The sequence below is a fragment of the Pseudophryne corroboree genome, chromosome 5 (genome assembly GCF_028390025.1).
Source record: "Pseudophryne corroboree isolate aPseCor3 chromosome 5, aPseCor3.hap2, whole genome shotgun sequence".
NCBI lineage: Eukaryota > Metazoa > Chordata > Amphibia > Anura > Myobatrachidae > Pseudophryne > Pseudophryne corroboree.
Genome location: NC_086448.1, coordinates 475,187,477 through 475,204,953, shown reverse-complemented (window position 1 = coordinate 475,204,953; position 17,477 = coordinate 475,187,477). Strand labels below are relative to the sequence as shown.

General features: G+C 43.2%; 1 protein-coding gene across 1 annotated transcript in view; it reads left to right on the top strand.

The window, feature by feature from the left end:
- The window catches only part of CDH12 (cadherin 12), a 1,390,824-nt gene that overhangs the window by 956,979 nt on the left and 416,368 nt on the right, over positions 1-17,477 (top strand). Inside the window, exon 4 of the mRNA XM_063922964.1 lies at positions 2,829-3,245. Coding sequence (XP_063779034.1) covers positions 2,916-3,245 — 330 coding nt within the window. The 5' untranslated portion in view covers positions 2,829-2,915. The remainder of the gene's footprint in view (positions 1-2,828; positions 3,246-17,477) is intronic.

Sequence of the window (17,477 nt, the reverse complement as noted above, 5' to 3'; positions counted from 1 at the left end):
GTCTGAATCTCTGGCAATATTAGATTGGTCAAGAATGGGACTTAAGGTGTGTACACATGGTGAAATAAATCTGTAAGATTTTGACTGTATACTCAAAATCTTAAGGAAAGTTAGTGCACATCTCAAGGTATTAGGCAGCTTGCGATACGATTCAATCCCGATGCGCGCTCCCTTGGGTTCAGTGTCGCAAGGCTATATAGACTGCAGGCAAGTCAATCTTGACTATCTAGTGTACTATCTAGTACATAGTATAGTCAAAATTGGCACTTAGTCAAAATCATACATAGACAAAATTGAAAGTACAGATAGTCAAAATCTGTGCTATCTGTGCTATCAGGGCTCTCGGAGAGTTCAAGGGAAATCGCATAGTCAAAATCGGGCATAGTAAGGATCTCACCGTGTGTACACACCTTAACTTTGCTGAGCCTAAAAATGTTTGATCTACTGTACAGTATCTGGGACTCTCCAGCAAGTAAAAAAAGACTGACATCTGTGGCAAGACATTACTGTAATCTCCTTGATCATGTTGAATAGGAAAAAATAAATAAAATTAAGATAGTTAAAATAAAATACTAACAATCAGCACAGAGAAGTGTACAGTTAACCTGCCATTTTTTTCATTACTGAACATTGCCTGCCAGCTCCAATGTGCAATGAGTGGATTAAAATGTGACAAAAAATTAAACAGATACTGTGGGTTATTCAGAGTTGTTAGCAAACCTAAAAAGTTAGCAATTGGGCAACACCATGTTGCACTGCAGGTGGGGCAGATATTATGTACATTGAGAGTTAGATTTGGGTGTGGTGTGTTCAAACTGATATCTAAATTGCAGTGTAAAATTAAAGCATCCAGTATCTACCATGCACAGAAACAATATAACCCACCCAAATCTAAATCTCTCTGCACATGTTGCATCTGCAACTTGGTTTTGCCCACTTGCTCATTTTTTTGGTTTGCTAACAACTCTGAATAACCCCATTGTCCTATTTTGCCAATTCTACATGACCCTATACATCAACTACATGCTTCATGTGTTCTTAACTCAAGTCAAAGACCATACAGTTTGCATTTTTCTAGTTATTACCTCTTGCAGATTTTAGAAACTATCAAAGAGAGCACAAAAAAAACCTACATCACACATATCCTTTGTTTCTCTCTGCAGTGTGACACTTGGAATTGCTAAAGCAAACTTGTGCATTTCTCGGTGAGCTTATCTGGGACTCACCAATCTGGATGTCCTCTAAATGCTTGTCATACCTCTCATGTAATAGATTGTCATAAAATGCAGTTTTTCTATACCATCGCAGATTTCAACACATTTAATCAGCTTGCTATTTGCAGACTGTCTTTCGTACTGTGAGTCAATATGAAATGTTAACATCTTAGATAGTCATACAAAATGATTCTATGCAATTATTTATTTATTAAAAAATTAAAAAAGATATAGACTGTGAACTTGTTCATTTTAGGAAACTTAGAAATTGTGTTTGTGGGACTCAACACCCTTCAACTTACAGTACACTAAAGTAATTTACATCAAACATCTAGCAATACAGTATATAACCATACAAAATCTTTTACCAAGTTTCCTTGTCTTTAAAAAGGAGACACCTGGATTGTCTTTCCTCAGACTGTGCAAAATGCCTAAAACTGTTGATGAAGTACCCTTCCTATGGCTGTGTGTATCTGTTGAAGCTTTCTTTGAAGAGATAACTCAGTGTAGCAATACTGTACAACATAACATATGTCCTTTATTTATAATGTTAGCAACAATTGTACTGGAATACAGTCCATCAGTGGATTCAAAATACCAGTCTAAGTATATTTTGTCATCTCTTTCTACTCCATAGATTTTTTGCTTTATGTTAATGTTGTCTCAATTTGATGATGTACTATATTATGCAGACTTTCTGCATGGAAATTGGAATTCAGATTGGATTTACCTTTCACAGTCAGTGTGTAATATTCAAATAACATACTCAAATACTCTCAAAACCCTTTATTTCTATGTGATTTCTTCCCTCTTTCCTTTCTTTTCTTAAATACCTTACTTGAAAATACTTAAGATGTGACACATTGGCAATATTTTATGTTTTGCATTTATTTTGATGCATGGGTCTGGTTCATGTGCAAAGTAGCGGCCATCAGTACTTTGCGACATGCCTGAATCAAGCCCGGTATGTCCACTTATTGTCCGTAATAAAGTAGAGCTACAGTATAACATTTTTTTATCCTAAAACAGGATATTTGAGCAAACATTCACTCTGTACTTGCTGCAAGCATTTTATATAGGGCACATTGTTATTTTTTTTTAAATATACGGTTTAATTGATTGATCATTGCTAGGGTGGGCTTGTACCATATTTAGAAATGAGCTTAGTTATTTCAATAATATATATCTTTCTGTTATATATCACCTTCAATGATTTATTTATATTTGCTGATTAGTTATTATTATTATTATTATTATTATTATTATCCTTTATTTATATGGCACCACAAGGTATCCGCAGCGCCCATTACACAGTACATAATCAAATGAGCAAACAAGAAAACAGCCCTTACAGTACAGGACAATATAGTACAGGTATGGAAAACCAGGCATTAGGTGCCATCAAAGGGAGTAAGGAGTATAAAATAGTGTAAGTAAGAAAGGGAAAGGCACATGAGGAAAGAAGGCCCTGCTCGTGCAAGCTTAATGACTTACTTACAGCCACTATTATCGATAAGGTATACTACTTGAAAACAATCTGTATTGCTACTGTATATTTTTGTACACGTTTAAGAATTATATAGTATAACACTTGACTTATGTGTGTAATTGCAGGAATTCATTGGGTAACATCAGTGTGATAACAATCATATCAGCGGAAACAATACTTTGTACCATCAAGTTTGCAACAGTACTAGTTGTATGGTGGGGAGAAAATACATTTCAAACTGGATTCTACAGCATCGCAACAAGTGCTGGTGTTTTAGCTACCAGGCTGAAGGGACGTCTTTTCCAATGCTTACAAGGAACTGCTTATCGTTGCTTCTTTGGTTCCTTTTTGATGGAGGTCTGTTAACACCACTGCATTCACAGCAGCCACCACAAACTTCAGCTTTCAAGCAAAAAGAAAATGTTATCATCACAATGCTGGGAAGGAGATCAGCAGCACAGAGAGTTAAACGTGGTTGGGTATGGAATCAGTTCTTTGTGCTTGAAGAATACATGGGATCTGAACCACAATATATTGGAAAGGTACTATTTTATATTCAATTTCAATTTTAAACATTTGATCACTATGTATATTTAAAATACAGTTCATTTTTATATTGTTTTTTTTGTAATAATTACAGTATTGCATTGTGATTAATAGAGATGAGCGCCTGAAATTTTTCGGGTTTTGTGTTTTGGTTTTGGGTTCGGTTCCGCGGCCGTGTTTTGGGTTCGAACGCGTTTTGGCAAAACCTCACCGAATTTTTTTTGTCGGATTCGGGTGTGTTTTGGATTCGGGTGTTTTTTTCAAAAAACACTAAAAAACAGCTTAAATCATAGAATTTGGGGGTCATTTTGATCCCAAAGTATTATTAACCTCAAAAACCATAATTTACACTCATTTTCAGTCTATTCTGAATACCTCACACCTCACAATATTATTTTTAGTCCTAAAATTTGCACCGAGGTCGCTGTGTGAGTAAGATAAGCGACCCTAGTGGCCGACACAAACACCGGGCCCATCTAGGAGTGGCACTGCAGTGTCACGCAGGATGTCCCTTCCAAAAAACCCTCCCCAAACAGCACATGACGCAAAGAAAAAAAGAGGCGCAATGAGGTAGCTGTGTGAGTAAGATTAGCGACCCTAGTGGCCGACACAAACACCGGGCCCATCTAGGAGTGGCACTGCAGTGTCACGCAGGATGTCCCTTCCAAAAAACCCTCCCCAAACAGCACATGACGCAAAGAAAAAAAGAGGCGCAATGAGGTAGCTGACTGTGTGAGTAAGATTAGCGACCCTAGTGGCCGACACAAACACCGGGCCCATTTAGGAGTGGCACTGCAGTGTCACGCAGGATGTCCCTTCCAAAAAACCCTCCCCAATCAGCACATGATGCAAAGAAAAAGAAAAGAAAAAAGAGGTGCAAGATGGAATTGTCCTTGGGCCCTCCCACCCACCCTTATGTTGTATAAACAAAACAGGACATGCACACTTTAACCAACCCATCATTTCAGTGACAGGGTCTGCCACACGACTGTGACTGATATGACGGGTTGGTTTGGACCCCCCCCAAAAAAGAAGCAATTAATCTCTCCTTGCACAAACTGGCTCTACAGAGGCAAGATGTCCACCTCATCATCACCCTCCGATATATCACCGTGTACATCCCCCTCCTCACAGATTATCAATTCGTCCCCACTGGAATCCACCATCTCAGCTCCCTGTGTACTTTGTGGAGGCAATTGCTGCTGGTCAATGTCTCCGCGGAGGAATTGATTATAATTCATTTTAATGAACATCATCTTCTCCACATTTTATGGATGTAACCTCGTACGCCGATTGCTGACAAGGTGAGCGGCGGCACTAAACGCTCTTTCGGAGTACACACTTGTGGGAGGGCAACTTAGGTAGATTAAAGCCAGTTTGTGCAAGGGCCTCCAAATTGCCTCTTTTTCCTGCCAGTATAAGTACGGACTGTGTGACGTGCCTACTTGGATGCGGTCACTCATATAATCCTCCACCATTCTATCAATGTTGAGAGAATCATATGCAGTGACAGTAGACGACATGTCCGTAATCGTTGTCAGGTCCTTCAGTCCGGACCAGATGTCAGCATCAGCAGTCGCTCCAGACTGCCCTGCATCACCGCCAGCGGGTGGGCTCGGAATTCTGAGCCTTTTCCTCGCACCCCCAGTTGCGGGAGAATGTGAAGGAGGAGATGTTGACAGGTCGCGTTCCGCTTGACTTGACAATTTTGTCACCAGCAGGTCTTTCAACCCCAGCAGACTTGTGTCTGCCGGAAAGAGAGATCCAAGGTAGGCTTTAAATCTAGGATCGAGCACGGTGGCCAAAATGTAGTGCTCTGATTTCAACAGATTGACCACCCGTGAATCCTTGTTAAGCGAATTAAGGGCTCCATCCACAAGTCCCACATGCCTAGCGGAATCGCTCCGTGTTAGCTCCTCCTTCAATGTCTCCAGCTTCTTATGCAAAAGCCTGATGAGGGGAATGACCTGACTCAGGCTGGCAGTGTCTGAACTGACTTCACGTGTGGCAAGTTCAAAGGGCATCAGAACCTTGCACAACGTTGAAATCATTCTCCACTGCGCTTGAGACAGGTGCATTCCACCTACTATATCGTGCTCAATTGTATAGGCTTGAATGGCCTTTTGCTGCTCCTCCAACCTCTGAAGCATATAGAGGGTTGAATTCCACCTTGTTACCACTTCTTGCTTCAGATGATGGCAGGGCAGGTTCAGTAGTTTTTGGTGGTGCTCCAGTCTTCTGTACGTGGTGCCTGTACGCCGAAAGTGTCCCGCAATTCTTCTGGCCACCGACAGCATTTCTTGCACGCCCCTGTCGTTTTTTAAAAAATTCTGCACCACCAAATTCAAGGTATGTGCAAAACATGGGACGTGCTGGAATTTGCCCATATTTAATGCACACACAATATTGCTGGCGTTGTCCGATGCCACAAATCCACAGGAGAGTCCAATTGGGGTAAGCCATTCCGCGATGATCTTCCTCAGTTGCCGTAAGAGGTTTTCAGCTGTGTGCGTATTCTGGAAAGCGGTGATACAAAGCGTAGCCTGCCTAGGAAAGAGTTGGCGTTTGCGAGATGCTGCTACTGGTGCCGCCGCTGCTGTTCTTGCGGCGGGAGTCCATACATCTACCCAGTGGGCTGTCACAGTCATATAGTCCTGACCCTGCCCTGCTCCACTTGTCCACATGTCCGTGGTTAAGTGGACATTGGGTACAACTGCATTTTTTAGGACACTGGTGAGTCTTTTTCTGACGTCCGTGTACATTCTCGGTATCGCCTGCCTAGAGAAGTGGAACCTAGATGGTATTTGGTAACGGGGGCACACTGCCTCAATAAATTGTCTAGTTCCCTGTGAACTAACGGCGGATACCGGACGCACGTCTAACACCAACATAGTTGTCAAGGCCTCAGTTATCCGCTTTGCAGCAGGATGACTGCTGTGATATTTCATCTTCCTCGCAAAGGACTGTTGGACAGTCAATTGCTTACTGGAAGTAGTACAAGTGGGCTTACGACTTCCCCTCTGGGATGACCATCGACTCCCAGCAGCAACAACAGCAGCGCCAGCAGCAGTAGGCGTTACACGCAAGGATGCATCGGAGGAATCCCAGGCAGGAGAGGACTCGTCAGAATTGCCAGTGACATGGCCTGCAGGACTATTGGCATTCCTGGGGAAGGAGGAAATTGACACTGAGGGAGTTGGTGGGGTGGTTTGCGTGAGCTTGGTTACAAGAGGAAGGGATTTACTGGTCAGTGGACTGCTTCCGCTGTCGCCCAAAGTTTTTGAACTTGTCACTGACTTATTATGAATGCGCTGCAGGTGACGTATAAGGGAGGATGTTCCGAGGTGGTTAACGTCCTTACCCCTACTTATTACAGCTTGACAAAGGCAACACACGGCTTGACACCTGTTGTCCGCTTTTCTGTTGAAATACCTCCACACTGAAGAGCTGATTTTTTTGGTATTTTCACCAGGCATGTCAACGGCCATATTCCTCCCACGGACAACAGGTGTCTCCCCGGGTGCCTGACTTAAACAAACCACCTCACCATCAGAATCCTCCTGGTCAATTTCCTCCCCAGCGCCAGCAACACCCATATCCTCCTCATCCTGGTGTACTTCAACACTGACATCTTCAATCTGACTATCAGGAACTGGACTGCGGGTGCTCCTTCCAGCACTTGCAGGGGGCGTGCAAATGGTGGAAGGCGCATGCTCTTCACGTCCAGTGTTGGGAAGGTCAGGCATCGCAACCGACACAATTGGACTCTCCTTGTGGATTTGGGATTTCGAAGAACGCACAGTTCTTTGCGGTGCTTTTGCCAGCTTGAGTCTTTTCAGTTTTCTAGCGAGAGGCTGAGTGCTTCCTTCCTCATGTGAAGCTGAACCACTAGCCATGAACATAGGCCAGGGCCTCAGCCGTTCCTTGCCACTCCGTGTCGTAAATGGCATATTGGCAAGTTTACGCTTCTCCTCCGACAATTTTATTTTAGGTTTTGGAGTCCTTTTTTTACTGATATTTGGTGTTTTGGATTTGACATGCTCTGTACTATGACATTGGCCATCGGCCTTGGCAGACGACGTTGCTGGCATTTCATCGTCTCGGCCATGACTAGTGGCAGCAGCTTCAGCACGAGGTGGAAGTGGATCTTGATCTTTCCCTAATTTTGGAACCTCAACATTTTTGTTCTCCATATTTTAATAGGCACAACTAAAAGGCACCTCAGGTAAACAATGGAGATGGATACTAGTATACAATTATGGACTGCCTGCCGAGTGCAGACACAGAGGTAGCCACAGCCGTGAACTACCGTACTGTACTGTGTCTGCTGCTAATATAGACTGGTTGATAAAGAGATGTCTATGTAACTATGTATGTATAAAGAAGAAAGAAAAAAAAACCACGGTTAGGTGGTATACAATTATGGACGGACTGCCTGCCGAGTGCAGACACAGAGGTAGCCACAGCCATGAACTACCGTACTGTACTGTGTCTGCTGCTAATAATATAGACTGGTTGATAAAGAGATGTCGTAGTAGTATGTATGTATAAAGAAGAAAGAAAAAAAAAACACGGTTAGGTGGTATACAATTATGGACGGACTGCCTGCCGAGTGCAGACACAGAGGTAGCCACAGCCGTGAACTACCGTACTGTACTGTGTCTGCTGCTAATATAGACTGGTTGATAAAGAGATGTCTATGTAACTATGTATGTATAAAGAAGAAAGAAAAAAAACCACGGTTAGGAGGTATACAATTATGGACGGACTGCCTGCCGAGTGCAGACACAGAGGTAGCCACAGCCGTGAACTACCGTACTGTACTGTGTCTGCTGCTAATATAGACTGGTTGATAAAGAGATGTCTATGTAACTATGTATGTATAAAGAAGAAAGAAAAAAAAAACCACGGTTAGGTGGTATACAATTATGGACGGACTGCCTGCCGAGTGCAGACACAGAGGTAGCCACAGCCGTGAACTACCGTACTGTACTGTGTCTGCTGCTAATATAGACTGGTTGATAAAGAGATGTCTATGTAACTATGTATGTATAAAGAAGAAAGAAAAAAAAACCACGGTTAGGTGGTATACAATTATGGACGGACTGCCTGCCGAGTGCAGACACAGAGGTAGCCACAGCCGTGAACTACCGTACTGTACTGTGTCTGCTGCTAATATAGACTGGTTGATAAAGAGATGTCTATGTAACTATGTATGTATAAAGAAGAAAGAAAAAAAAAACCACGGTTAGGTGGTATACAATTATGGACGGACTGCCTGCCGAGTGCAGACACAGAGGTAGCCACAGCCGTGAACTACCGTACTGTACTGTGTCTGCTGCTAATATAGACTGGTTGATAAAGAGATGTCGTAGTAGTATGTATGTATAAAGAAGAAAAAAAAACCACGGTTAGGTGGTATACAATTATGGACGGACTGCCTGCCGAGTGCAGACACAGAGGTAGCCACAGCCGTGAACTACCGTACTGTGTCTGCTGCGACTGGATGATAAATGATATAAAAAATATATATATATCACTACTGCAGCCGGACAGGTATATATTATATATTATATAATGACGGACCTGCTGGACACTGTCTGTCAGCAGAATGAGTTTTATTTTTATAGAATAAAAAAAAAACAACACACAAGTGAAGTCACACGACGAGTGTTTAACTTTTTCAGGCAATCACAATATAAGTATACTACTAACTATACTGGTGGTCAGTGTGGTCAGGTCACTGGTCAGTCACACTGGCAGTGGCACTCCTGCAGCAAAAGTGTGCACTGTTTAATTTTAATATAATATTATGTACTCCTGGCTCCTGCTATAACCTATAACTGGCACTGCAGTGCTCCCCAGTCTCCCCCACAATTATAAGCTGTGTGAGCTGAGCAGTCAGACAGATATATAATATATATAGATGATGCAGCACACTGGGCTGAGCCTGAGCAGTGCACACAGATATGGTATGTGACTGAGTCACTGTGTGTATCGCTTTTTTCAGGCAGAGAACGGATATATTAAATAAACTGCACTGTCTGGTGGTCACTCACTATATAATATTATGTACTCCTGGCTCCTGCTATAACCTATAACTGGCACTGCAGTGCTCCCCAGTCTCCCCCACAATTATAAGCTGTGTGAGCTGAGCAGTCAGACAGATATATAATATATATAGATGATGCAGCACACTGGGCTGAGCCTGAGCAGTGCACACAGATATGGTATGTGACTGAGTCACTGTGTGTATCGCTTTTTTCAGGCAGAGAACGGATATATTAAATAAACTGCACTGTCTGGTGGTCACTCACTAGTAAACTCTCTGCACTCTCTACACTTCTACAGTACTCCTCCTAGTCCTAAGCTCCAGTAAATCTCTCTCTCTTATAATCTAAATGGAGAGGACGCCAGCCACGTCCTCTCCCTATCAATCTCAATGCACGTGTGAAAATGGCGGCGACGCGCGGCTCCTTATATAGAATCCGAGTCTCGCGAGAATCCGACAGCGTCATGATGACGTTCGGGCGCGCTCGGGTTAACCGAGCAAGGCGGGAGGATCCGAGTCTGCTCGGACCCGTGAAAAAAACAATGAAGTTCGGGCGGGTTCGGATTCAGAGAAACCGAACCCGCTCATCTCTAGTGATTAATGAAGGTACTCCATAAACCAGTGTTTCCCATCCTCGGTTCTCAAGGGACATTAACAGTCCAGGTTTTGACAATATCCATGCTTGAGCACAGAAGATTAATTAAAATAAATTAGGAACTAATTAAGTCACCTGTGCTTAAGTATAGGGTACTCAGTATGATAATCCAGCTGTCAGGATCCCGGCGATCAGGAGACTGATGCTGGGATCCCGACAGCCAGAATACTGTCAGCGAGTACAGTGTGTCACCCCCCACCCCCATGGGCTTGCTACACTCACCATACTTCAAGCCCGGTGGCGACCTGTGGCTACCCCAGGGTTATAATCCCCACCTGAGTGGGGATTCTGGGCGGTGGTCAGGATTGCAACCATCGGTATTCCACCGGGTGTCAGGATTCCGGTGTCAGTATCCTGGAAACACTGCTATAAACCCTTCTGCTGCCACTTTAGACTGTATTAACAGTTTATGGTCAGTAGGAGAAATATTATCCATTAAGTTTCTGCATCATGAACCGAGAAGAGGACATGTTTTCCAGAATATATTTTCACATGGACCTTTGACTAACCTTCAAATGTCCACAATTGCACAGATACAGCTAAGGGGATCATACAACTTTGTACAAATAACAGCACTATTAGATATATATATATATATATATATATATATATATATATATATATATATATATAAAATACAATATCAGAGGGTGCTAATTTACTACTTAATTATAGCTCAACCTAGAACTGTGATGGTTCTAATGCAAATTGTGCCACTCCAAGTATTTTTTGCCCATTGGGTTATAATTAAATACCTTTTTAAAAGTTCAACATGTATTTATTAACTATAAAAGCAATACAATCAGAAAAGAGAATGTACATCCACATTAAACTCTTATACAAAAGGAATTCATAATTAATTCCAATAGCTTAATGATAATGTTTGTTCATTAGAGTTATTACTCCGCAGACTGATGGGTTTTCTGTCAAAAAAGTGGACGTTTTCTCACAACCCTATGTGTTTCGTCTCATAGACTTCATCAGGGATTAAATCAATAGAACAATAAACATTCACAATAAACATTTTACAGAATGTTCAAACACTCTTTCACAAGGTGATTGATATTCAGAGTTTGGCATAAAAAAAGGAAGCAATAGTTTTTTTTAAAACAGCAATCTTTTACAAGGCAAAACCAGGATAGTTTTGCCTTGTAAATGATTACTGCATATAACAAAAGCTGGCAGACTCGCACAAAGTCCCGGCCTTTAGCCAACTCGGAGGCTATTACATTTAGCCTAATATCTATAATTTAACCTTTTGAAAATACCTAGGAATACAACCTTTAAACAACCTGGAATACACAAAAAGCAATGTTTCAGGTCACTTATTGGCTTTTGAAAAGGTACTTTTCCTGTGTGACTTGAAGATTTTTGAATATTATACAAATTATCTTTGATAACGCTGGAGTGCTGATGTACCTATTCTATCTTATCTTATTTTGTATGCTTAAAATACAGAATTATTTATTAAACATTTTAGAAAACGTTAGAAAACGTTAATAGACCAATTTGGGGCAGTTAAGTCTAAATATTTATAGCATGTACACTAAAAATGTGTGATGTATCAGTTCTTTACTTGGTCTTTTTATGCATAAAATATACATAAATTACATTTATTTTCCTTTGTATTATCAATATTTTACGGTATCACTGCAAATATTACAATAAGTTATATACTGTATAACAAAATATCCACATCTTTGTAATGGTCTTTGTTTACTTATTCTGTGGTGAATAATAGGTTTAATTATTTAAAAAAAAAACCTACATGCTTCCTATAGTATATACTGTATGTTCATTGCAGTACTGTAAGTAGAGCCCTGCACTCCCTCCTGTGATACCAATTCACACTATACTAACGCAATGACTACATAAGGAAATACCATTAATAATTGTCACACTGCCCTCCTTCTTGCACTCAGTGAACACATTGGGAGTAAATGTAATAGGATATGAGAAACTGGAGGTACAGGTGTTTGTGCGGGAATGCCCATACAGTATTTTTAAAGCGGCAATTATTACAGGTCAAAACCAGGTTGGTTTCGCCTTGTAAATGATTGCCAGTTTAAAAATACGGGCCACAAAGTACTGCACCTCCGGCTTCTCGCACCCTAATACATTTACCCTATTGACTTTGGAAGATTGGTGGCCAAAGAGTAAGGTGAGAGCATTGTCTCTCTCACCTCTAAGATGGTTCCATCTTAGACAAGATCACCTAACACCATGAAAGGAACATTCCTACTTAAATCTCTTTTGTGAGATCTGCATCCTATATGTAATTAAAATATATATTTTTTAGATTTATCAATGATTCTTGCCAGATGCATTTTAAGAGAGGAGTGGAACTGTGTGCAGGCCCACTCCTCTCTGTGGTGACATCTACCCTGGCAATGTGCCAGAGTTTACTGCGTATGCACAGGTCTCAGGAAATATATCTCTCACCATATCCCTGATAACTAATCACTAATCCTTATTCACACATGTCACTATTCACCTAACATTTTGCACCATATGGTGCAAGACAATTGATGTTACTCAGACACTCTGCCAAGGGTGTAACAATTTGTAAGTTTTCCTGAATTTTGCATCTTTTTCACATTATAGCCACATACAAAGTTGTCTAAAGTGTACCAGACACACTAGATTAGTACTTTTGTTGCATAGCAACTTTTTATATACAGTAGTTGCGGATTAAGCATATTTAGGCATACCAATATGTGTTGCTCATATCGTAAATCTGTCTTTTGCCTTTACACCCAGATTAATACAGATTTGCACTTTTGCATTAGTGATGCAAATACATTTTTTTAAATAGTCTCTGGATTAATGGTTGGTGCTGCTAAAGTCCACATGGCGTGACGTAAGTTGCTATTTGGTGAGATTTGATCAAAGGTGTATGTGGATATAAAAAGACGCAATCTCAATCCAAATACACCATATTAATTAGGTCATCATATTCTTGACTACTATAGCGGCAAAATCAGAGTACAAATCCTTTACAAAATAAGACAATCTTTTACCCAAATGCTAATAAATATTAAACATACAGGGAAGTCTCAACAGAATATGATATATTGGGGTGGTCTTCAGTATACCACCTGCCGAGATCCCAGCGACCAGCTTACCGGCACCGGGATCCCGACCGCCGGCATGCCAACACATATTCTCCCTGTTGGGGGTCCATGAGAATGGTGGGAGAATAAATAGCGTGGCGCACATAGCGTGCAACCATGCCTGCAGCATGGCAAACGCAGTGAGTCCACATGAAGCTCATTAGCGCTTGCCCAACTGTCAGTATGCTGGCGGTCGGGTTTCCAGCGCCGGTATACTGGCCCCCGGGATCCCGGCAGGCAGTATACTGAAGACCACCCCCATATATCATATTCTGCTGAGACTTCCCTGTATGTTTACACTAGAGATGAGCGCCTGAAATTTTTCGGGTTTTGTGTTTTGGTTTTGGGTTCGGTTCCGCGGCCGTGTTTTGGGTTCGAACGCGTTTTGGCAAAACCTCACCGAATTTTTTTTGTCGGATTCGGGTGTTTTGGATTCGGGTGTTTTTTTCAAAAAACACTAAAAAACAGCTTAAATCATAGAATTTGGGGGTCATTTTGATCCCAAAGTATTATTAACCTCAAAAACCATAATTTACACTCATTTTCAGTCTATTCTGAATACCTCACACCTCACAATATTATTTTTAGTCCTAAAATTTGCACCGAGGTCGCTGTGTGAGTAAGATAAGCGACCCTAGTGGCCGACACAAACACCGGGCCCATCTAGGAGTGGCACTGCAGTGTCACGCAGGATGTCCCTTCCAAAAAACCCTCCCCAAACAGCACATGACGCAAAGAAAAAAAGAGGCGCAATGAGGTAGCTGTGTGAGTAAGATTAGCGACCCTAGTGGCCGACACAAACACCGGGCCCATCTAGGAGTGGCACTGCAGTGTCACGCAGGATGTCCCTTCCAAAAAACCCTCCCCAAACAGCACATGACGCAAAGAAAAAAAGAGGCGCAATGAGGTAGCTGTGTGAGTAAGATTAGCGACCCTAGTGGCCGACACAAACACCGGGCCCATCTAGGAGTGGCACTGCAGTGTCACGCAGGATGTCCCTTCCAAAAAACCCTCCCCAAACAGCACATGACGCAAAGAAAAAAAGAGGCGCAATGAGGTAGCTGACTGTGTGAGTAAGATTAGCGACCCTAGTGGCCGACACAAACACCGGGCCCATTTAGGAGTGGCACTGCAGTGTCACGCAGGATGTCCCTTCCAAAAAACCCTCCCCAATCAGCACATGATGCAAAGAAAAAGAAAAGAAAAAAGAGGTGCAAGATGGAATTGTCCTTGGGCCCTCCCACCCACCCTTATGTTGTATAAACAAAACAGGACATGCACACTTTAACCAACCCATCATTTCAGTGACAGGGTCTGCCACACGACTGTGACTGATATGACGGGTTGGTTTGGACCCCCCCCAAAAAAGAAGCAATTAATCTCTCCTTGCACAAACTGGCTCTACAGAGGCAAGATGTCCACCTCATCATCACCCTCCGATATATCACCGTGTACATCCCCCTCCTCACAGATTATCAATTCGTCCCCACTGGAATCCACCATCTCAGCTCCCTGTGTACTTTGTGGAGGCAATTGCTGCTGGTCAATGTCTCCGCGGAGGAATTGATTATAATTCATTTTAATGAACATCATCTTCTCCACATTTTCTGGATGTAACCTCGTACGCCGATTGCTGACAAGGTGAGCGGCGGCACTAAACACTCTTTCGGAGTACACACTTGTGGGAGGGCAACTTAGGTAGAATAAAGCCAGTTTGTGCAAGGGCCTCCAAATTGCCTCTTTTTCCTGCCAGTATAAGTACGGACTGTGTGACGTGCCTACTTGGATGCGGTCTGTCACGATCCGGGTATCTGGACGCCATTACTTACCCTTCAGATGCCTCCTAAGGCGGGCTCAGCGTTCCAGGACCGGATTCCGCTGTTCCTAAGTTTCCACATGCAGAGTGGTCTTTTCATCAGCCGCGGCCTCCGCTGTGCCCGCGTGGTTAAATGTGCATCTATCAGCCTGGCGTCTCCTGTCTCCGGTGGCCGGCGCCGCCATTACTGTTTCCCAGACCACATGGATTACAAACCAAACTTCCCTCCAAGTGTCTGCATGGGCGCAGCCATCTTGGATTCTGTCATCTGATCATTTCCACCAATCTGCTGTCTGTGTTGTTGATTTGCATAATTGCCTAGCCAACCCCTTCCTTGCTGCAGGTATAAGTAAGCTGTACCTGAGCAAGGAAGACGTCAGTGCTTTGGTTGTCAAACCTAGTTCCTGTTTGTCTCTCTTCTATGATTGTCTTCCAGGTTCCAGCTCCTGTCTCAAGACTTCCACCATAGAGACCCGCACCAGCATTCCACCTGCGGTGTAGCCTGACTCTCCAATCCATTGTGGATTCATCTGTTTCCAGCTACAACACTACCTGCTTCCAGCCTCAGCTTCCAGCAGAGTACAGCTTCCCTTAAAGGGCCGGTGTCCTTTCTACACTTTACCACTCTCCACCGGAATTATTATTTCTCCGCTCTCAAGTTCTACATTTCAGTTCACATTTCATCGCTCCCAAAGTTCATTTATTATTTAACTGGTTCCAGCCAGTATCCACTCCGTGCTAACAACAGTCTGGTTCCAGCCAGTATCCACAGCAGCTGTTTTACCTTCAGCAACCCAGCCCTTCCTGGAACACCAGCTGGTACAATCCTGGGTTATCTCCATTGCTACAGCCGGGCCTGGTAAGGACTTTCCATCTAGAAGATCATAAGAACTATCTCACACTACCAGTGCCCTGTGGCTCCTGCCATGCTGTAGTACTCAGGAACTGTATTTATTCTTTGCTGACTTTTACGTTTTCTTTTATTGCTGCTGTGATGCGGAGTTGTCATAATAAACATCATTGACTTTTATCTAAGTTGTCGTGGTCACGCCTTCGGGCAGTTATTGTTCATGTTACTTACATGTCCAGGGGTCTGATACAACCTCCCAGGTTCCGGTACATCTCAGCCCCTACAACTGAGGCTGCCTCCCGTCAGCTCAGGCCCTCAGTTGTGACAGTAAGCACTGACCTAATGAATCCAGCCGGAGACCAGGATCAAGCGGCCAGGCCGATGCAAGAACTGGCAGCCCGACTAGAACATCAGGAGGCTGCACAGGGCCACATCATCCGCTGTCTCCAGGATCTCTCTACTCGGCTGGATGGGATTCAGACAACTCTCCGTGGATCAGGCGCGTCTGGTGCGTCAACCACAGTGACTCCAGCTATAACCCCACCCACCTTACCCATTTCTGCTCCACGTCTTCATCTTCCAACGCCAGCAAAATTTGACGGATCTCCAAGATTCTGCAGGGGATTTCTCAACCAGTGTGAGATTCAGTTTGAGCTACAACCTGGCAATTTTCCCAGTGACCGTACAAAAATTGCCTACATTATTTCTCTTCTCAGTGGCTCAGCCCTTGATTGGGCATCACCGTTATGGGAGAGGTCCGACACCCTGCTATCTTCTTACACTGCATTTGTGTCATCATTCAGGCGCATCTTCGACGAGCCAGGCCGGGTAACTTCAGCTTCGTCTGAGATTCTCCGTTTACGCCAGGAATCACGTACTGTAGGACAATATCTTATACAGTTCCAGATCCTGGCATCCGAACTGGCATGGAACGACGAGGCCCTGTATGCTGCATTCTGGCATGGTTTATCCGAGCGTATTAAAGATGAGTTAGCTACCAGAGACTTACCCTCCAAGTTAGATGAGCTAATCTCACTTTGTACGAAAGTTGACTTACGTTTCAGAGAGAGAGCAACTGAGCGTGGAAGATCATCTGCTCCAAAATCTTCTACTCCTCCTCCTCGCCAACTGTCACCAACTACAGATGAACCCATGCAAATTGGCCGTTCCCGTTTAACTCCTGCTGAGCGCCGAAGACGTCTCTCCGAGTTTCTCTGTCTGTATTGTGCAGCTCCGTCTCACACCATTAATGCCTGTCCCAAACGTCCGGGAAACTCCAAATCCTAGCTCGCCAAGGAGAGGGCCGGCTAGGAGTAATGATCTCCTCTCCATCTCCTCAAGATTGTAACCTCCCAGTCTCGCTTCAAGTTGCTCAACGTTATCAGAACGTCATTGCCCTCCTGGATTCCGGAGCAGCTGGGAACTTTATTACTGAAGCCTATGTTAAACGGTGGTCTCTACCCACCGAGAGACTTCCTTCGTCCTTTTCCTTAACTGCTGTGGATGGCAGTAAAATTTTTGATACAGTTATTTCTCTAAGGACTCTACCAGTTCGTCTGAGAGTGGGAGTTCTTCATTCCGAACTTATTTCATTTTTAGTGATTCCAAGAGCCACACATCCTGTGGTCCTGGGCCTTCCATGGCTCCGTCTTCACAATCCTACAATTGATTGGACGACTACGCAAATCCTGGCATGGGGTTCCTCCTGTACTAAGACATGTTTGTTTAAAGTGTTGCCTGTC